Here is a 21,998-nt window from a genome sequence, read left to right as displayed (position 1 = left end):
TCGAACATCTTGGCTTAGCTGAAACGTATAAAAATCACTAAGACATAAAACTGATCCAAGCAGGCTATAAAGACACGGCTGCCTTTGCCTCAGAACCTGGGCTATAATCTCCTGTCCTGGAACAAAATTCAAACATAAATCAGCCTCCACTGTATTTTTAACCACCTACAAAATTCTTCATTTCCTGCCTGTGATACTTCTGACAATGAAAGATTTCATTCTCCCCCACTCCAGCTCTGAGAAGGTGCCCTTAGGGCAGTGGTAGGGGTCCAGGCCGGGGCCCTATGGGTCCGGCAAGCCCACGATGGGGCTAGGATGGAAGAATAGACCTAGGGGTCTCCATGACCAATTTGCCAGGGCTGTGGCTAGCCAATACAGTGCTTTTGTGCAGGGTTGAAAAGGGCACCCCCTGCACAGGAAACCCTTGGGTTCCCACCTGGAGTGCCGTCTCAACTTACCCAATCTCATTTATCCTCCAAGACCCATAGCCTCCACAAAGCCACCCCAAATATGCATGGCGTTCTTTTTTTACCCTGAGCTCCTAATGCATCAACAGTAAGTACCAGACAGCTGGCTTTTAATTATATGTTGTCTGGCATTCACTATTTCATGTTGTCAGTCTGTTTCTCTAACTAGATTGATAATATCTTGAGGGTAATGATTGCTTCTTGTTTTATATGTCCACCTTGCAGTCAACGAGGGTGCCTTATATCTGGGCACTTTACAAGTAACTAGGCCATTAAAAAAATAATCCTAGGGTGTCTAAGCTGTCTAGTCTCCCCAGTGAGCCCATTTCACAGACAAGAGAATTGAGAGCCAAAGAAGAGGCTTGACCTGCCCAAGGTCAGGAAGTGAGAACCTGACCTGGCCAGGAATGAATCCAGTTCTCCTGTTTGCCAGTGTGGTGCTTGATTTCCGTTAAAAATTTAGCTACAAAATTCCCAAACAGACAGTTCAGGACCACAGCTCACTGGAGAACAAAGACAGACAGACGGCCGGCCAACGGTAATTCATCTGCATGTGGGCAGAATTTCTGGCACAAAGCCAGGCCAAGCTGCATTAGGCTCTGCAAACAGCCCCCATGGGAATCAAAGCTGGTCTTTGAACGTACCAGGGGGTGAAAGGACCTCAGTGGGTTACCTGGGGTTCTTTCAACCTCCCCAGCATCACCGTCTGCAATGTCTGGGCACATGAAACCCACAGTTGGTGATCTCAGCAGGAAGGATGAGTGGAGAGGTGAAGAGGGCATCTCCTCTCTGAACAGAGTGAACGTTAGTGGCTGCCTTTTGCAGTAAACTACACATCCTTAATAACAGGAAATAAACCTAAACTCCTAACAGCAGATGTTTAACAATAATATCAAAGTTGACAGAAACTAGTATCAAAACAATAGCAAAAAATATGAATGGCAACAACTGCTAAGCAAAACCCTATAGTGAAAAGCTGGCAGCAGGTACCTTAGTCCTGCTATCTCTCCTGGTCACTCACAAACCACAGTTCTAACCACTTAGTATTTCTCACAACCCTATAAGTCTGACATGACGAGCTTGTTTTATAGTCATGGGAATCAAGGCTCAGCAAGTTTAAGTGTTTGCCCCCAAATCACACCACAGCTAAGTGGCAGAGCTGGGACTGGAATCCGGGTCAGCCTCACTCCAAAATTCCCCCTTTTACTACAACCCACGAAGGCTCTCATTCCAGCTTCAATTTAAGCATTTTGTCCCATTAGCAGATACGTGGGACAAGCTCTGGTTTGGAAAATCCAAGGCTCCTTGGGGAGAAGGATGACAGCTTGCCCATCAGTTCACCGGGAGTGGGGAAGAGAGACAAGGGACTGACATGAAGCACACCCATGGCTTTTTCTTGGTGCCAAACAAACACAGAAGGAATCACTTTTAAAAGAACACTGTGTTTTTCCTTCTCTTCTCACCTCCCCTGGGCCTGTGCCTATGATAATTGGGAAGCAGAGAGTCTGGTTTTTCTGGGATCAGAACCAAAGCTATGAAGAGTGTTCTGACAATAAATGCTGTTGATTGACAGTTGATGGACAGTGTTCTAGAGTAAGTTTCTCCTGGGCTGGGTGTTAAGCTAAGAACTGCACTAAACAACTGCTCAACAGCCTGCTTCCTGTTCAGATAGAATTTACTACACTTTCCTGATGTGGGCCTCAGTCAGGCAGCCAAGCGAGATGGTATCTCAGGTTCCCTCCAGCTCCATCATTCAATGACTCTATCAAGAAGAGAAAACAGATCTGAAAAGACTTTCCCCCCCAAACACTGTCAAGGTTATTATTCACACACAGAAACACAGACTCCAACAGAGAGATAACTGTTCAGAAAATAAGAAGCTGCAATGCTGTTCTCATACTCTTTGACCCAATGATTCCACTTGTGCGAATTTATCTTAAAGAAATAATTCAGAAGGACAGACCTATGTACACAAAGATATTTGCTTTAGCATAATTTGGTGGTAATATCCAATAAAATAACGCAAGAATAAGATGCATTCACTTGGTGGCCATATACCCCACTGCAAATGTTGATTTCAAAACATGGGGAATGGGACTACCTTGGTGGTCCAGTGGTTAAGAATCCCCCCGCCAATGCAGGGGACACAGTGGGGGAGGTGGGGGGGAGGAGCGGGTTTGATTCCTGGTCCCAGAAGATTCCACATGCCACAGAATAACTAAACCCACGTGCCACAACTACTGAAGTCTACACACCCTGAAGCCTGTGTTCTGTAACAAGAGAAACCAATGCAATGAGAAGCCTGTGCACTATAACTAGAGAAAACCTGTGCTCAGCAATAAAGACCCAGTCTAGCCAAAAATGAATATAAATTAAAAAAAAATTTTTTTTAAGCTTTAAAAAAAGCAGGTGGGAAAATATCTATTTCAAATATCCATTAATGAGTCACGAAATAAACTTAATAGGTCTCCTGCCACTAGGTTTCTTCAGTTGAACAGACTGGATTAGAAGACATTTGAGTGCATCATAGGTGGTAAAGGTGTTTATCAGAAAACATTAGTTTTGGTTATATGGGTAACTGGGTTACCATACAAAATTGAAGCCCAGTCAAAGCATTTCAAAGGACGTGGGTCTACAGCATACTGTATGGACAGGACTGAAAGTGAAAATCGGTCGCCCAAGTCCAACTCTTTGTAATCTCAAGAACTGTAGCCTGCCAGGCTCCTCCGTCCATGAAAGTCTCCAGACAAGGGTGCTGGAGTAGGTTGCCAATTCCTTCTCCAGGGGACCTTCCAGACCCAGGGATTGAACCGGGGTCTCCTGCATTGCAGGCAAATTCTTTACTGTTTGAGCCACCAGCGAGGTACGATAGGACTACAACAGCATAAAATATGATCCGAGACCAGGCCCGGACCAGAATACACGGAAACAAAGACAGGAACTGCACTGAGTGGTAGGATAAAGGAAGCTGCTTTTCACTTAAAAGTCTTCTGTGACGTTTGTAGGCTGTTGCTGTTACAATAAAACAAAAATAAGAACAGGACGAAAAGGAGGAATAACAACAGATCATTATCAGTTCCCAAAGGACCAAGGGGCTCAAGATGGGGGCTTCGAGGTGAGGCAGTGCTTCAGTATGGGCCTTGAAGGTCCATAATGAAGAAATGACAGAATTGAAGGGATGGGAGCTGGCTTCCTCAAACAGGGCAAAGTGGTCCCTAAAAGGCTGAAGGGCACAGATGACGATGCGGTGAAAAAATAACGTCTCGAGTGCTGTAAAGTGGCTTTGAGTAAGAAAGGAATGGGATAGCTCCACCCCTAGGCGGGCCATCGTTCCTTCCGGACCAATCCAGGTACTCTCTCCCCACCGCCCTCTACCTGAGGCCACAAAGAAAAGTTGCCCCTCACAAACATGGCTGCACCAAGCTGGCCACGCCCCTCAGCGAGATGGCGACCGCCAGTAGTCCCGCCTCCCGCCACCTCGGCGGCCAATGAGGGAGAAGCATGAGACTTTGCACATGCGTGGCGCCACCAGTGGGCGCGTCCAGTAATGACTCCGGGAACCCGTCGAGTAACATGACTAAAAAGAAGCGGGAGAATCTGGGCGTCGCTTTAGAGGTGAGGGGAGAAACGGGGGCTGCAGCAAGCCGTGAACTTCTCCCCGCGGCGGGTAGTGGGTCGGCCGGGCTACTGGTTGGAGGAGGGAGTTGGGGGAGGAAATGAGAGCGACGTGGGTTTGGGAGAGGGACGCGAGGGTGAGAGACGGCCCGCTGGGAGAATCGAAGGTTGCATCTGTGCTTGATTTTGAACCGAGGGGTCGTGAGAGGTGGGAAGAGAAGGTGAGGGGACTCCCGGAGGGGAAGAGGCTCGCGGGTAAGGGGAGCCCCAAAGAGGGCGCGGTACGGAGATTTGGAGGCCCTGAGAGGAAACGTTTAAGTGAAAGGGGGAACCCAAAAGGGGCGGGTACTCGGAAGTGAGGGGATCCCCAAGGCGTAGAAATCGGTAGATGAGAGGACCCCGAAGGTGAGGGACCCCATACTGTTTAGTATATTACTGGTGGCCTGAGATGGGGAATTTTTCTTCTGGGGTACTGAAGCATGAAGCTTGAAAAGTACTTTGTGGGAATCTGTAGAGGATTCTGGAATGGTGATGTTCACAAAGAGCTTACAAGTAACTGCATATGGAAGGGAAAGAAAATTGATCCCTGTCGAGCAACTGCTGTTTGTTACTTTATTTGCATTCCTGGTTAACCCTCAGTACAAGGCTGTGAGATTTTTACAGATGGGGAAACTGAAGTTTCAAGTAGAGCCTGAGCGGAAATGGTTGAGGGGCCCAAAATCAAGCACAGGTGATTTGCCTTCTGCGGCATCTTGTTTCTCCCGTTTTATGGTACCCTTAGATCATCCTCCCAGTGGTTGCAGGAAAAGTACTGGGTACTTGTCTTGATGAGATGATGATGATGATGAGATGTCGCTCAGTCGTGTCCAACTCTTTGCGACCCCATGGACTGTAGCCTATCCTCAGTCCATGGGATTTTCCAGGCAAGAATACTGGGGTGGGTTGCCATTTCCTTCTTCTTGAACTTACTCCCAATTCAGTGGTTCTCAGTCTTAAGACTGCATTAAGGATCTTGTTAAAATGGGGAGTTGAATTATCCCCTATCCCAAGTAATTCAGTAGGACTTGGGTGTGTATTTTTAACAAAGAATGTATTTTTAACAAGCTACACCTATGCTTAATGCAGGAGATTTTAGTACCACTGCTTGAGAAATATTGGCCTACTCAGTAGGGAACAAGGTTGGTGGAAATGTGAATCTTCTTGTACTGGGATGGCCAAAAATTTTGTTCAAGTTTTTCTGGAAAAAAAAAAAAAGTTTTTCTGTAAGATGTTGTGGAAAAACACAAACAAACTTTGGGGAGATTGGGTTCAATCCCTGAGTCGGGAAGATCTGCTGGAGAAGGAAATGATGACTCACTCCAGTATTCTTGCCTAGAGAATTCCACAGACAGAGGAGCCTGGTGGGATACAGTCCTTGGGGTTGCCAAGTGTCAGACACAACTGAGTGACTAACACACAATAAAATCAAATATAGATGCTAAAATGAGATGGCACTCTGAAATGGGAAGAGCCTAGACTTTATAGCCTGTATTAGGGCATGATAAGCTGGTGTAACAGAGAAATCCCCAAATTCGGGGTTTTGTTTGTTTATAAAGATCAGATAGTAAAGTTTTTGACTTTATGGGCTGTATGGTCTCTGTTGCAACTACAGTTGGCCCTCATTGTTCACAGATTACGTATTTGTGCATTTGTCTACTTGTTAAAATGTGCTTGTAACCCCCAAATCAATACTTGAAATGCTTCTGTAGTAATTACCAAACTGACTCAAAGCATTGAGATTTGATTCACCTGAGGCACACATGTCCAGTTACAGTCAAACAAGGTGATAGATAGTGTGTCTTATTTTTCGATCCTTCTGTGTGCTATGAACAAGTGTCATTTTTCTGGTCTATTTAGTGCCAAGTTTCTTGCGTTTTTGTGCTTTTTGTTGGTGATTTTGCGGTTTAAAATGGCCCTCAAGTGTAGGGCTGAAGTGCTATTTAGTCTTCCAAAGTGCAAGAAGGCTGAGACATGCCTTATGGAGAAAATGTGTGTGTTAGATTAGCTTTCTCAGGCATAGTTATAGTGCTGTTGGATGTGAGTTCAATGTTAACTAATCAACAATATATATTAAATCAGGTTTCTTTAGACACAAACACACAGGGTTTTGTATTGCTCAGCTGATAAAAATGTGACCAGAGGCTCTCTGGAACCTAACCTGGTTCGGTATTTGCTAATTTTTTGTTGGCAGCTTTATAGAACATAACTACCAAAATAATGAGACTCAGCTATACTTAAAAAAAAAAAAAAAACTAAGCACAAAAGCAGCCATAGGCAGTATGTAAACTAATGAGTGTTCCAATAAAACTTTATTTACAAAAATAAGTCATACATCCAATAAAACTTTTATTTACAGAAACAAATCGTGGACCCACAGGCCATTGTTTGCCAACTCCTGGTCTAGGGTACCAGGATAGTAGTGGTTCTACCATATTCCTTCCATCTTGTGGTTCTGTCCCCCGTGTTGTCACCTCATGAATGAAGCTAGGTTGCACCACATTGAAGTGTTCACAGGAAAGATAGAGTAGAGGAAGCACACTCACTGTCTTAAGAATACTGGACCCAAAGTGCCCTCTTCCCATTGGCAAAGATTGCAGCTAAGCTGCAAGGCCCTTCATCACCTAGGAGACCATGTGCCCAGCTAGGGCTCCATTGCTGTGGAAGAAGATGTAAGTGTATTTTACTGGACAGCCTGGGTCTCCTCAGCAGACTACATCTTAACCTCACAGGGTAGTTTTGAGGATTAAATGAGAGAGTATTTGTAAAGTAGCACAGTGGATGATCAATAAACAAGGCTTTCTTATGTAGCCTTCCTTCCATTGTAACTAAGTTTGGACTTTGTAGTTTCCTAATTGGTAACATGAAGGACTTGAACATCACCAGGGGTTGCAGACTCAGTGACTGTGCTCCACATACAGATCATAGATGTTCATAGATGTCTTTTGTTTGTCTGACGTGGGTTTTATTTATTTATTAGAGATAATGCCTTTCTTTTTTTAATATTTATTTTTCTTTGTTTTGGCTGCTTACTTGTGACAGCTGGGATCTTACTTTGGGTCTTTCTTTCAACAGATGAGTTTTTTTTTTTTTTTTTTTTAAGTTGTGGCATGCAAACTCTTAGTTGCAGCATGTGGAATCTAGTTCCCTGACCAAAGATGGGACCTGGGCCCCCTACATTGGGAGCATGGAGTCTTAGCCACTGGACCACCAGGGAAGTCCCTGATTTGAGTTTTAAAAGTGTTCTGAATATGGTGATGTGCCTGCTGTCCTAGTGCCTTATACCAATCAGTTTTGCCTGTTTTTTATTAGCCTGTCAATGTCAATATAAGTATTTACCCTGGTCATCTTGATGAGGAGGTTACTTTTGTTTGGATATTCTAAGGTTTGAGCTCTGCAGCTGTGCGCATGAGAAAAAACTTAGCTTCTGGCTGTCTCCTCACCTTGCTCCTCCTTTGCCCCCTGCAGATCTGAGTATTGAATGTGCACTGGTGTTCAGGAGCAGCAGATATTGTCCTGTTATTAAAAGTCGTGTGCTCTGAGCCAGTGAAGCGGTGATTTAATAAAAAATGTTTGTTAATCTGACGAGTGCACTAAAACCCCCACGAGTGAGTGATTTCGGCACCTGCAAACAGTCTCCACTTGCTGTAACGAAGCAATCACTGAGCAGGCAGCACTCCCCCTGAGGGCTGGCTCGGGCCAGCTGGACTGGACAGTCACCTCCCAGGACACCAAGGCATCTCTCACCCTCCCCCACTAGTGGCTCCTTTCAAAGCCTTTTTATCCAACTCGTGTGCCATCTTATGAGATGTCAGATTTGGGGAAAAACTGGCTACTGAGTTTTATTCTGAATAACAAGAGAGAATTATATTTCAGATGAGAAATCACCAGCTCTGGTACTGATTTTCAAATTGTGTGGGAGGAGGGAAAGATTGTATTTCCATCTAAACTGATAGAAGGATTCTGGCTGAGGGAAAGGTTGCATTTCAGTCTCAATGAATAGGATTTTGGCTCACGTAAAACCTGTTTGTTTTTTAATTTCTGATAGTAATGACCTGTTATTTGGTCATTGTACTTTCCCGCCACAGCTGGACCATTCACCTTGGTATCTTTAAATGTTTCAACAGTCTTTTTTTTTTTTTTCAACAGTCTTAAGTTAACAGATGTGCAGTGTCTTGGCTGACATTTAGAGAGTTGGATCTGGTGCCCAGTACAAAAATCTATCAGTTTGGAAAACTTTTAAGCTACAAGTTACAGAAAACTGACCTCAGTGACCTAAAAAAGCAAGAATACACTTTTTTTCCTCCCATCACAAGAAATTTGGAGCTAGGTAGTTACTGACTTTGGTTCAAAAGGTCAGCTATGTCAGGGCTGCTGTTTCTGCATTTTCTTAGCTGTTTCCTCTATTCACAAGATAGCTGCCACAGCTCCAATCATCATATTCAACTTTAAGTCAGGGAAAAAAAGAAAGGAACTATAACGCTCTTTGTCCTTTTTATCAGTGAAGCTTAAGCTCTCTTGGGAGTCTCCCAGCTGACTTCCGGATCATCTCATTGCTTAGAACTGGAACATGACCACTTCTGGCTGCATAAGAGGCTGGAAAAGTATCTTTGAGCTTTTCTAACTTCTGTGGTGGCATGCAAAGGAGGAGGGGCTGGGCATCAATGTTGTGTTGACCAACTAACAGTAACTGCTAGAGGGAATAAAAGTGAGTGGTAGTCATTTAAAATTCACTGGAATTCTTATCAGAAAAAGAGGCCAGGATCAGTGATGGTGAAAGACAGGTGGTAGGATGAGAGCAAAAATTGACCAAGGCAGGATGAGCACCAGGAGGAGAGAAGCCTGGACACTTGTGTGTGTGTAGTGTCAGCCGCCGCTGTGAACTCTCTGAGGGTAGTGAGAGACAGCAGCACTAAGTGTGGATGAAGACGGTCTCGGTTCTGGAACAGGCTGGGTACAAGGCTGATGGGAACCTACCAACTTCCTAAGACAAAGGCTAGAAGCAGCCTAGTGGGCCATCAATAAGTATTTACTGAATCGGCCTTGAGAGATAGAGGAGGCATTGAACTCTCCCCTCTGACTTCTGGGCCCAGTTGACTGGTTCATCGGTCAGAGGTCAGGAGGCCACAGTGGAGCAGGCAGCTGGACACCGCCTTGCTGGCTGCCGCCCAGCCAGGGGCTAGGAGAAAGGCTTGAGGTCTGTGGACACAGTTCAAGGGCAACTGACCATTAAATAAACTTCACCTGCTGCCAGGCACAAGCGACAGGTCGCCATTGGGGAGGTGATTTCTCTTGGGCAGACTGTGTCTGGCTCCACTCCACTTGACGGGGGTCAGGAGACTAAAACCTCATTACCTAACGCGGCTGGATGTCAGCGTGTGTGGAGTGGCTGTTTGCCAGCATCTTAATTAATGAATTCATAAGGCGCGGGGTGGATGCCAATTCTTAAAAAGGGCTCTGAGCCTTTCAGCGATGAAGAAGCTTTTGCTAATTTATCAAAAACTACATATTGGGGGAAAGAAGAGAAAACAAGGCTCAGACGGTGTTCTGGCCCAGGACAACCAAAGGCTTCAGGCACAGATTGACATGGCTCTGCTTGTGAGCTGCTCAAAGGCCAGGGGGTCCCGGAAGGCTTTAGAGCGCGCGAGGGCTTCAGCTGGGCCCCCAAGTTCCTGACCTGGGGCAGGGAGTGACTATGCAGAGAAATGACAAGCCCCTTAGCTCTCTGCTTTTCTTGAAAATTGTTCATTGATTAAAAACTGGGTGGGTTTGCTGTCATCTGCCCAGCCTAGAAGAGAAACTTCTGATGATTTGGGAGCAGTGGTGGAGGTTTTTGTTTTCTACCCTCAGAAAACAAAAGAGCCTCCTCCACAGAAAAACATCCCTTAGGGGCCATCAGGGTAATCTGTCCTCTGGGATTTGAGGCTGGTCACCTGGAAAATTAGGGCCCATGACCCTTGTGTGAGTTGGCCGTGTGGCCTCAAGGCCCCAGATGGGAAGCTGGAGACCATCTGGGCTGGCCGGCTGGCTTCTCTCCCCATCATAATACACGTCCTGGGGCTTCCCTGACGTGTGAGAATGAGTGGATTTCCAGAAATCCAGTTTCTGGATTACTGGGGCTGGAGATGAAACAGGTGACCCCACTGTTCGGGCTGTGGGTTGTTAACAAGTAAGAAGAAAAGCTGTGGGGAAAGGAGGTTTTCAGGCCCAACTCGCCCACCTTTTTCCTTCTCAGACGCATGTTTGTTCTGTGCGCTTGTCAGGGTGCTTTGGCAGCATAGGTCATTTGGGGGAGGGTGCCTTGGCTGTCTGAAGCTCAGAGTTGGAAGGTAATAATTGCCTTCAGTGTGAGGACACGCTGGGCTCCCATCTCACTGTCTCCAGGCAAACAGATTTCAGTCAGGTTCTTCCCTCACAGCGAGTATCTGTTATGTGGACAGAAACCAAGCAAAGCCCTTGTACAAGATTATTCAGAGCAGAGAATCTGTTAAAGCCAGATCAACAAGCTTAGATGGGCTTCAACTGGGATGTGTAATGATTTTGTTCCACAGAACCCTTCTTTGTCATGAATGTTTTCATGAGGGATTTTGGTGAAAGAGCTTAAAGTGGTGGAAGGAGCATGAGCTCTGAAGCAGAAAAACACCGATTCAGACCCCAATTCTGCCACTTCCCAGCGCTATGACCTAGATCGGTTTGCATAAAGTGCAGGAGTTTGCTCCTCTGTAAAAAGGGGAAAGTCCCTTTCTTGCAGCGTCGATGCAGACTTTGGGGAGTATGCGGGAAGCTGCCCACAGACTGGCCCAGGGTGTAAGTGGAAGTTTCACCTGAGACCTGAAAGTGGCTCCAGGCTGGTGGCTCACAGCGCCGACTCCCACCACCCACTCCCTCGGGTGCCGGCTGTGTGACCCTGGACAGGTTACTTCAGCCCCGTGGCCCAGGTTTCCTCATCTGCAGGATGTGGATACTGACACTTCTCCTCACCGCCCAGGGTTATTGTGAGCGTCCTGTGAGGGAGCCGTATGAGGCGTTTAGAGCAGTGCCTGCCCCCGAAGTGTTGGCTGCTCCGGGATTACTGTGGACTCTGGGCTTCCAGGGGCTGCTCTGACTGGCGTGCTGCCATCCAGACACATGTAAGTCCAGGATTTGAATTGGGCTCAGGTACCTTGACACCATGCTCGTTATTAAGTCTTGGTGCAGGGAGGATCTGGCCAGGCTGGTGCAGGATATGCCCCGTGACCGCTGCTTGACCCCTTAACTCATTCTCGGCCCCTTGTCACTCATAGCCCAGAAGCTCCTAAGAGCAAGGCCAGCAAGACCGGAAACGACTTCCTAAACTGGAAAGCACAGTGGCTTGCCTGGCAGCGCCAAGCCCCAAAGGTGCCTCTGCCCTTTTCCAGCAAAAATCTGCCCTTTTCCAGAAGAACGTCTGGCCCTGGACAGTGGCTCCTTAGGAAGTGGGCGGGGGCCACCTCCTGGGCTGTCAGGATGCTTCTGGGAGCACCACTCAGCATCTTCAATAGGAGAATCTTCAGTGGGAGAGCGACAGCCTATAGCTCGTGCTTGTTGGCAGTCCTGGAACTGGCCGCCCGCGGGCTTGGCCTGACCAGGGTGCTGGGTGCTTATCCTTCCCTGCCCCCAAAGGGCCGCTTCAGGACCAGGAGGCACCACACTCCTGAAAAGATGCCCCCTGGGGATCCTGGGGGAATTTTACAGTTTCTCTTAACACAGTGGTTTTATGGCAAATAGGACCCCAGGGAGACTTCCCTAAAGCTGTGAGAATAGGGTGTTATTCCCCAAGTCAGGCGGCAGAGGTGGTTTTGCTTAATACTGAACTGCCTTTAGGGCGCCCAGAGCTGCTTCTGACAGAGGGGCCCTGGCCCAGACGCCGGCCAGCAGGGCTGGGGCCAACTTGGCTGGGGCTGGAGCCTCTTCTGACCTTAGCGTCAGTCTGCTTTCAGAACTCCGTGATCTGCTGCAGGAAACACCACCGCCTCTGGGGAGAATCCTTGGTCTTACAGTTCTCACTGAGCCTGCTCCTCTGCCCACTCTCCAAGCCACTGCCCAGCCTCCAATTCCCCAGCCCGAGTTTGGGTAAGAAGGCAGCAGTTCCTGTTCTGACTGTGGAGGAATCCCTCATGGGCCTTTCTGGTTAAAGTATTGAGTTGGCCAGAAAGTTCGTTCAGATCTTTTCATAAGATGTTACAGAAAAATCTGAGCAAACTTTTTGGCCAACATAATATAGACTTTCTGGCTCCTGTCTCCACGACCTTCTCTGGGGCCCTCAGCTCCCCACTGTTGGAGAGATGCTCCCTCCCTTTCTCCCCCACCACTGCTCAGACTGGCAGTCTCCATGGGCCAGCTTTAGCCACTGCTGGTCTTGGGGTCAAGAGCAGACTTTACTGTCAGGACACACTGCCTGTTCACCACCTGTTTCCCGGCCCCCCAGCTGCTTGCACACAGGTTTACACAACACCCAGCGGGTGCTGGGCGCTGTGTGACGTGCCAGAAGGCAGACAGTGGTGTGGAGCTCACACCGCTGCCTCACTGACTCCTCGGACCCCTGTGCGGCCATGTCTCGCCTACTGACTTAGACATGCTGTTCTCTTCCCCTGTGTTAAAACGGACATTTGACCTTCTGAGTGTAAATGTAATGCGTGGACATTTCTCTCGTCTGTGTTACTGTCCTCCAGGGGCATCCACTCTCTGCCCCCACACAGCCTGAGTGAGCGCCTGCCTCAGTGCCCACCATAGCCGTTACTGTACCTCTGAGTCTCAGCCAGCAGTGCTGCCGCAGACCGCTCCAGGGAAGTCCAGAACTGAACCAGCGGGGCAGCCAGGCTCCTCCTGCCGAATGCCTACTCTCTGGCCTGCTGGGCAGGAGTCCCAGGAGTTGGTTGGATCTCTGATGGAGCCTCTTTCTACCTGAAGTCCTTCCTGGGCTTTGCATTCCTGCTTCCAGTTTGGCTGAGCACCCGGCCCCAGAGAGCCATGGCTTCAGTGATTGAACCTGGGCGCCAGCTGCCAGCCCCCACCTGCTATTCCGCATCTTCTCAAATGCCTGCCGGGACTCAGACCACACTTGAGTCTGTTCTGCCCCTAGCTGCTGCTCTTGGCCTCTTGACCTCGCTTCCACCAGGCCCAACCTTTACAACATGGCACCGGCTCCAGACCACCACAGATTCATCCCAGGGCAGGGTCATAAAGTCCCCAGCGTGCCGCGTCCCAAGCCAGCTGGGGAGGCTGTTCTGATGTCTGACCCTGCAGGCCCTGCTGACCCTCCGTGGATAGGACGGCCGTACCTGAGCCGGGGGGGCTCCCCTCCCGCCGCTGCCAGCCAGTGACCAACGGGGAGTTCGCTCCATTGCACCCCCGTTTCTCACTTCTCTTACTCTTGCCATAAATTAACTCAATTTTCTTTTTATTCCCTAAAGATCTAGTTGAAAACCATCCTCTAATAATAACAGACACTTGTTAACCCTTCACTGTGTGTGAGAGGCACTGTTCTAATATTAATACCTCGAATGTATTGCTTTGTATCATCTTCACAACTCTTGGAAATAGGAAACATTATTACCTTTGTTTTACACATGAGTAAACTGAGGCACCGAATTAAGGAAGTCACCTAGACATACAGCAAGTGACTGGTGAGCCTAGTCACCAGATTACAGCCCATACTCCCGATTACCACACTTCTCAGGAACTACAGCTTCAGGCCTCTGGGCACTTGGGCTTCCAACTGCTTGACTGCTTCCAGCTCTGACCCTTATGCTTCCAGAATCTTCTTGACATTTGTCTCCTTATTCTGGTCCTAACCCATGTTATCTCTCCTGGTCCTAACTCTCTTGTCCTCTGTTGCCTTCAGCCTGGTTGCAGAGAGGAAGGAGGCTGATCAAAGACTATAGATTTGTTTGAGGGAATCTGCAAAGTGAGTTACCTGTGTGCTTGTCATTGCTGACTGAAAAACCAGAACAAGAGGCTGGTTTTCGGTTTGCGTCCTGGGTGCTCGCCCCTGTTTTCCGGTTCCGTCTTGCGGGCCTAGGCCATCACCCCCTGACTCCAGTCACAACTTAAAAGGTGCATCTTGACCCTTCCTCCCAGCCTTATCGGCAGCCAGTAGGTCACCAGACTATTTATTTATTTATGGCTGTACGGGGTCTTCGTTGCAGTGAGTGAGGGCTACTCTTTGTCTCGATGTGCCGGCTTCTCATTGCGGTGGCTTAGTTGCCCCATGGCATGTGGAATCTTCCCAGACCAGGGACTGAACGTATGTCCCTGCATTGGCAGGCAGATTCTTAATCACTGGACCACCAGGGAAGTCCCTAGGTCACTAGAACTTTTGCACCCATTGTTATGGCTGCTTGAGAACTGGCTTCTGCTTCAGCAAGTGCGGCAGGGTGTTGGACTGCGGGGGCAGGGGGCACCTTCTGAGGATGGGTCTGTGGCCCTGAGGCTGAAGAGCCTCGCGACAGTCCCAGACTGCCCTCACTCTGCCCACAGCAGGCAGCTGGGTTTAAAAGAGAATTTGATGTTTAGAAGGGAATCAGAGAGAGCTGCAGCGGGACATAAATATTCATGGAGGGAGGTTAGAACTTGAGTCCCTAAAACCTTGATTTGTGTTAGTCTGTTTATGCTCATTAAAAAGTGGTAAGTGAAAGTGGGGTATTCATGGAACTGCAGATAAATTGGACTCGTTCAGATAAAGGCCTCCAGCTGCCAGCTCCACAGGCCCTGCCTAGAGCGTGACAGCAGACTGGTGTGCCCACTTGTGGTTTGCCAACCTCAATTTAAAGATTTTGCTTAGCATGATGAGTTCCTGGCCCCTGGTAGCCTTGTAGAGGTGTTTAGGGATGGAAAGCCCCGAAATTCCTCCGCAGAATGACATGCAAACCAGGGTCTGGCCAAAGGGTGGCAGGGAGAAATCTGACCTAGCAGTAATACTTGCCTGGGGTGGTCCACAAAGTATATCATCTTCGTGCATGTACCACTGCTTTTCCTAGCTTCTTTCCACTTCTGTGGGCACGAGGGGAGGGTTTCAGACTCCGGGTGCTACACGAGGCCCAGCCCCACTCATTCCTCCAAGGCTACAAACACAGGGACTGCAGCAGGCCAGGCCTTGTAGTAGCCACAGAGAGGAGACAGATGGCCACCACGCCTTCTGGGCAGGAGCTACACAGTCAGCCTTCCTTAGAGGCCAGGCATCACACACTTAAGTGGAGTGGGTTGATCTAGGCTAGACGTGACCCTGGGATGCAGATTTACATCATCTACCCAAGGGGCTCCCGGAGTTTGGCAAGATGAGATTTGGACACCCACAGCTGGATGACATAATATGCACTTGGCTTCATGAGAAAAGGATTGGCTAATCTGCCGTTCAGGGAAGAAGGCAGTACCTCTCCAGCCAAGGGCCGCAGAAAAGGCCTCATGGAGGAGAGAGTGCATCAAGAATTAAGCTTTGTGTGGGACCCAGCATAGAATTTGGTGCCCTGATTTTGGTTTCTGCACCAGGAAATGGAAACCAGAATTCTTAGGGCCCAAGGGGCGGCTGTGTGTGTTGGGGGTGCTGCTGTGACGGGCGGGCCTCACGGTGGCCTGTCACCTGTTCCTACTGGCTCCGTCTCCGCTAACCTTCACATCAGGCTGTTTCCATTCCCTGAGCCTGGCTCCCCGGCGCTGGTTTCCCTACAGTGCAGGCTCAGGACGCCCTTTGGCCTCCCCAGGCACAGGCCCCATCTCCTGCCTAGGGCTGTTCTCAGGACAGCCCTCCCTTTGGTACCCACTAGCAGGAAATGACACAATTAACCAAGCAATTAACTCAAAGCTCTGCAGTGGCTCCCTCCCACAGAGCCCCGCTTCCAGAGCTGGAGTTGGCGGCAGCTGGGGCTGCAGGGAAGCGGGTAGGTGGTGTGTCATTTGGGCTGAGCGCTGGGACAAGGGAAGAGGCTGACCCAGAAGGACTGGGGTAGGTGCGGGCCAGGAGGAGGGGCTGAAGGTCCAGAGTCTTCAAGGGCAACTCGACACTGTCCCCAGAACACCAGGGATGCCAGCATTGGTCTGCGCAGTCATTGATTTCTGTCTGTACAGGGGCCACTCCAGAAAGGACTGGAGCAGAGAACTGGCTGAGACCTTTAAGGAGAGGGGTGTTCTACCCTGACTTCTCAGTAAAGTCCTTCCATTTGGGGGACCCATTCTTCCATTTGTGAAATCGAAGTGGTATTTGCTATCCCTCCCAGGGTTGTGGTAACAGTGAGTGAGGTCATACGGAAAATCAAGCATGAGCTGAACCCAGGGCACTGTTCAGTCAGCTGCCGTGAGGGACACAGGGCCCTCTGCACTCCCACCCTAGGCTCCACCAGCAGGGCAGAGGCACAAGAAGCAGCAGGCCCAGACCCAAAGAGGTGGCCGATAAGACACCTGGAGACAGATGGAGACAGGTGAACTTTCAAAGCCCAATGCGTGACACCAGGACCCTGGACGATCCAGTCTAGTATTTCATAAAACATTTCCCCATAACAGATTATTTCCCCAAGAACACATCTCTGAAACTATAATCAAAATAAATGGGAGAACTGGCACCTTTGGCATGTAGCCTTTCAGGAGCTTAACTATTCTACCACACAGTACAGCTGCCTTGATGCTGGTCAGTGCTTTTGCACAAAAACCAAGTCAGAAAGAAACTTTTGATCTGTACTTTCAGTAATTTTTATTGAATCTCATGGGAAAATGTGTATTATTACAAGTGGGGTTACTTAAATTGAAGTGTACCAATGTGAACAAATGCCTCTGCTTTTTGGCCCCTAGATGTCTAATCACGCGTGGAGTGCTTTGGAAAGGCAGAGACTTCCCATATCACCTCATTGATTCTAGGCTCCGCCTGTGTAGCAGAACCTGCCGCATTCAGGGCTCTGGTTGCTCCTGCTGTGGGGCCCAACTGGGGCCTGTGCTGGGGACACAGCTGACTGAGGGGCTGCTCCTGTCTGCCTCATCCCACGTGTGGCCCAGTGGGTCAGGGCAGCTCGGAGACCCTGAGCAACGCTCACAGGTGTTTCCAGCCGGGCTCAGGCTGTACCACGTGGAGGTAGAGAACAGCAAAGCGTAGGTTTGGGGTGTGGATGCTGTTCTAAGACTCCTGGAGACACCTTCCTCTTCATCCCAGAATCCCAGCTGTCTTGAAAACCGGAAGACTGTGCTACCCATCACTACCTGCTGGGTGTGCTGTGTCTTTCAGATCGATGGGCTGGAGAAGAAGCTGTCACAATGTCGGAGAGACCTGGAGGTCGTGAACTCCAAGCTGTGTGGGGTGGAGCTGAGCTCAGAGGCCAGGTGATGCTCCTTCCCAAGTCCTCCACCCCTTCGTATCTGTCCTGGTCCTGACCCTCAGCTTCCATCCCTCCCCTCCCCTGCTCCAGAGACCTGGGCCCTTGTTCCTCTTGTCCACCCTGCCCTGGCGTGCCCACTGCCCCTTAGGTGGGAAAAAGGCTCTCGCTATTTTGACTTCCCCCTCCACCCCCTCACCGCTCACAGGAGGTCTCTGGAGAAGGAGAAAAGCAGCCTGATGAACAAAGCCTCCAACTATGGTAAGAAAGCTCCTTCCCACTGCCAGCCCCACCCTCCAGTCCCAGGACCAGGAACCGGCAGACAGTCTGGGGAGCCCACAAAGCGATGGGGGTCAAGGGTGCACTTCAGGAGGGGGCCAGCCCTCAGGAGGCCGCAGGGCCCCGCTGAAGGCCCAGCAGCCTAGGAGGGGAGCAGGGCTGCTCCTCTGTTCCAAGGGAGACGGCGAGGCCAGAGGGTCCATTCTGTCCTCCCCCGTGGGAGGGAGGGGGCGGCTGTAGCCAGACTGAGATCCCTCCCACTCCCCCGACGTGCGGGGCCTGTTCTGGCCCTCTCCTTGCGGACCTCCATTCCCTCCCAGGAAAACCTTGCGATGGGGGCGATGGTGGTAGGGTCTTTGGGGTCCAGGATGGACAATGAACCTCCCACGTGGGTGCCGTGCAGGGCTGCTGTGGGTGGAGCAATGCTGCCACCTTCTGGGTGCCGGGCACCACGCCAGGGGGAGCCCACACCCGGCTCAGCTGGAGGGTGGCTGCTGCCCCCCAGCACCCCGCTGCCACCCTGCCCTGCGGCCTGGGAGGTAAAGAGTCTGCAGAGGCTCCTCGGGCTCTGGTCTGTCCACCCCGGGGGGCCAGACCTGGCCAGGGATCAGCCCTAGAATAGTCTATACTCAGGGAACCTCCCGGAGGAATTTGAATCACTGTGAGCACAGTGCGGTCACATACCCCTGCCTGGGGCCTGTCTGGCCTGCCCAAGACTGGTTTGCACATATCCCCACTCCCTCACACAGGGAGAAATGAGACGTCAGTTTCCCCCTCAAAGCTGGTGGTTTTCACACAAAACTGTAGCATTTGTCACTCAGTTTAGCCCTCAGTACCAACCGCCTGTGTGTCATGAATGGACACAGTGTGGCTGTGGAATAGCTGGGCTGGCGTCCTCCAGCGGCAGCCTGACCACCCCGTGAGCACAGACGCTAGTTCCTGCTTAGCTGGGCATCCAGCAGAGGGCAGACTGGGGCGCGGCTTGTGAGGCTCTGCCTTGTACCTACTCCCCACGGAGGGCCCAGCTGCCCTATCTCTGCTTGACCAGATAGGACGCCCGGAGGGAGGCACACCACGGGGCCACCCAGGGACGAGCCGGAGGACCCTCCTGGGGAGGCCGCGCCACCACCTTGCTGGGCTTTCGGGTGTAGCCCTTTTGGTGACTCTCCCACACATGCTGTCTTCGGCTACATTTGGAGAGAAACAGCTGAGCAGCATTGGGGGTTGGGGCTTTTTTGGGCCCAGCACCTATAGCCAGAAGGTGGTGAGGATCTGGGCAGATGGAGGCAGAAAGATGTCCACCACCCTTTTTCCTCCCAGAGAAGGAGCTGAAGCTGCTTCGGCGGGAGAACCGCAAGAACACGCTGCTGTCTGTCGCCATCTTCCTCCTCCTGACCGTCGTCTACACCTACTGGGCCGCGTGAGGCTGCGGTTTCTCCCGTCAGCCCTGGCTTCCCCTCAGCTCCGTGATCACGGCCAAGTAGGCCCTTTGAGCCTCAAGAGGACCAAGGTACAAGGGCTGTTTCTCCCTGACCCAGACATTGGAGCAGGGCTTCCCATCAGCCTGGCCCCTCTCGCCTCCCATTCCCGCTGTGGGGCTTGGGGCTCCAGAAGGACTTTGTGCTTAGCCCAGGGGAAAGGCAATAAAGAACCTGTGTGCCGAGGAAATGTCATGACCCGATGGCAGTGGGGTGGCATTCAGGATTCCAGGGAGGAGAGGGGCTGTGAAGGTAAGCCCCCAGCCCAGGTGGGGAATAAGGCGGTGACAAAGCGCCTGCTCAGGCGGAACCACGGTGGGAGCGACGTCGAGAGCTTGGGCTGCTCTGCCTCCCATCAGTGCCGGCCTGTGATCACAGCAGAAAAAGTGTAGCCGGTGCGCTGAAGGGCAACCTGGGACTCCTGCTTGTGTGGTGGTCCCACGAGGGCAGAGTTAATCCATGATCTTCAAGAGGCAGCAGGCCTGGTGAGGCACGGCAGAGCCAGTGGGCATCCGGGGCCACGGTCACAACCAGACAGGCTCACAGTGAGTGGCCAGGAAACCTGGCGGGATTTGCAGGTGGGGCAAACGCAGGCCACCCCGCCCCTGCTCACAGCCTCTCCTCCAGCAGAGGCACGGGAGGCTGGAGCAAGGCCGAGGAGGGCAAGCAGCAGGATGCAGGGGCTTGGGAGCCGAGATCACACCAATTCAGTCAGAAAAGCAGGGAAAGGCATTGTCCTGGGCGCTCAGGCCGTGGAACGGGAAGGAAGGACCCAGGCGGTGTGTAGGCGGAACGCTCTAGGGGAAGACCTGCCGGGTGACAGGACCCGTGGAGAAACGTGCGCCTAGAGCAGAGGGGGCGAGGCGCCCGTGGCCTCCAGCGCAGACGCGGAGCCATGGCTCCCTCCCCGTCCGTGGCACTAATTGGTCTGACGCCTCTGTTGTTTTAGTCACACTGACCGATCCCGGGTTGTCACGGGCGCCGCTGGGAGTAGCTGAGTGACTGCTGTGAGGGGGCGGGGCCTCATTCTCCAGTCCCTGCTTCTCACAGGGGCCACAGCATTTCTGACTCTTCCTTGGGCCCCTCTTTGGCAGCAAGCAGCAGCCGTGGGAGCCCTGAGCTCGGACACGGCGCTGATTAAACCAACCCTCTCTTCCCCCCTCTTCACTGAGGAGAGCTTCCTCCCCTTCACCTCCAGCCCCAGCTGTTTCATCCAAGCCAGCCCCAGACCACAAAGCACAGAGGACACACAGCAGCAGCCCCAGCACAGAACCACACAGGCGTTAAAAATACGTTTGTCTTTAATGATCCAAGGTTCTGCAAGACACACTGATACCCAGAATTGGGTGGAAATACAGCATCTCAGCGGTGCTGCTGACAACCTGGGGGGAGGGGCTAGATGCTGGCTGGAGACCCCTGAGGTGGAGTCAGTTCCAACCTCACGGGAAGCCTCAGTGCCCTCTATCTCCATGGAAACCAGTCTAGTACTGGGATGAGGCCCTAGGGAGCCCCTGTGAGCATCTCCGAGAGGTATTTCCCATTAAAAATAACCACAGGTTCCCTCCCCCACCCAAAGCTACTGCCTAGCTTCCCCCTCCGCCCGCCAAGATAGAGGACATGGAGTGACCACATAAGGACAAACAAAAGCAACTGTGCCTCCTGCTGGGGAAGAAAACAAAGAGGGGGGGAGGGTGGCAAGGTGTCTGGGGCAACCAGGAGTGCCATGATCGCCAGAGGACTGGGTGCCACCAACCCTGGAGGACCCTGTTACGGGGGACCACCACTGCTGGCCACAGAAAACGCAGGTCTTCAAGGCTGCTTCCTCCCCTTCTAGAGCTGCCCAAGGTTTACACTGAGAGGGGTGGGGCACAGAAAGGCTCTACAACCCCAGGAAGCAGTCACACCCACCCCCGGACATGCCACCTGCATCCTATATAGTATTGGACGGAGTCCACATGCTTCCCTTCCCGGCCTGCAGGATGGTCAGAGGTGTGAGCTGGGAAGAACTCCAGGGAAGGCCAGGGCAGGGCAGGGGAGGAGGCAATCTTCTCCAACTTGGCATCAAAACAGAACAAGTTCAAAGAAACAAAGCTTTGATTTATATAGCAGCTGCTCCGGCCAGCCACAACAGTGGGCCTCCTCCCTCTCAGGGCTTGCCCAGTAAAAAGCTGGGCAAGGCAGGGGCACGGGTGCCCTCGGGCAATGCACAGAACTCAAAAAAGTGAGTGTGCGCTATAGGCGAGAACGGCAGAGCCCTGCTGCCCCCGACACATCCCCCACTGGCCCCAGGTGCCCTGGGCCCTGACCTTGACCTGCTGCAGAAGCTGACAGAGTCCTATCTTGCCAGGGCAGACAGTTCCCAGGCAGCACTCCAGGGAGGAAAGTTCAGAGTGTCCCACAGAAGGAACATGTGTCCTCTAAAGGCTCCAACTGAGCTCTTCAGAGGAGCTGGAGGGGCACCGCCCTCAAGGCCGGGCTCGGAAGGACAGGGCGTTGGGAAGGGTGGGCGCACCCCAGGCCCTCAGGCGCTGTGCGTCTGGATGAAGGAAAGGACATCCTCCTTGGACAGCTTGTCCGGGTCCTGGGGCTTCTGGGATTCGTGCACACGGATGCCATCCCCCCACTCCCAGAAGAGCCGGCCATAGTAGCAGATGCTGGGGGGAGAGGGGAGGTCAGAGGCCGCACCCCGGGGAACAGGACCAAGAGACCCCCCTGCCAAACCAGCACCTGTGATGGGAACGATTCCCTCTGGCAGCCAAAACATACCCAGGAAGCCCCACTCCTTCCTGCCTTCCAGAACCCGATTTTCC

General features: G+C 51.4%; 2 protein-coding genes across 3 annotated transcripts in view; one reads left to right on the top strand and one right to left on the bottom strand.

Annotated features, from left to right (window-relative positions):
* Positions 1-3,996: 3,996 nt before the first annotated feature.
* On the top strand, positions 3,997-20,829 carry CCDC167 (coiled-coil domain containing 167). 2 transcript variants are annotated; one of them, XM_043449200.1, is made up of 4 exons: positions 3,997-4,082; positions 17,344-17,438; positions 17,640-17,692; positions 19,036-20,829. In XM_043449200.1, exons 1-4 carry the CDS (start codon positions 4,041-4,043, stop codon positions 19,578-19,580), a joined length of 735 nt encoding a protein of 244 aa, XP_043305135.1. In that variant the 5' UTR covers positions 3,997-4,040; the 3' UTR covers positions 19,581-20,829. The 2 variants fall into 2 exon arrangements, with proteins under 2 accessions (XP_043305135.1, XP_043305136.1); XM_043449201.1 differs by having other exon boundaries at positions 19,031-19,374.
* CMTR1 (cap methyltransferase 1) overlaps positions 20,472-21,998 on the bottom strand; it is a 53,033-nt gene continuing 51,506 nt past the window's right edge. Inside the window, exon 24 of the mRNA XM_043449196.1 lies at positions 20,472-21,842. Coding sequence (XP_043305131.1) covers positions 21,710-21,842 — 133 coding nt within the window. The 3' untranslated portion in view covers positions 20,472-21,709. The remainder of the gene's footprint in view (positions 21,843-21,998) is intronic.

Source organism: Cervus canadensis, chromosome 28 (assembly GCF_019320065.1).
Source record: "Cervus canadensis isolate Bull #8, Minnesota chromosome 28, ASM1932006v1, whole genome shotgun sequence".
Taxonomy (NCBI): domain Eukaryota; kingdom Metazoa; phylum Chordata; class Mammalia; order Artiodactyla; family Cervidae; genus Cervus; species Cervus canadensis.
The sequence above is the reverse complement of the archived record's forward strand: the minus strand, read 5'-3'. Positions and strand labels throughout refer to the sequence as shown.

Bases quoted from the DNA above. Each gene is read 5' to 3' on its own strand.
- CCDC167 (XM_043449200.1), top strand. From the start codon at position 4,041: ATGACTAAAAAGAAGCGGGAGAATCTGGGCGTCGCTTTAGAG. The intron at 4,083-17,343 runs GTGAGGGGAGAA...TGTGTCTTTCAG, and splicing joins ATCTGGGCGTCGCTTTAGAG to ATCGATGGGCTGGAGAAGAA. The intron at 17,439-17,639 runs GTGATGCTCCTT...CACCGCTCACAG, and splicing joins GAGCTGAGCTCAGAGGCCAG to GAGGTCTCTGGAGAAGGAGA.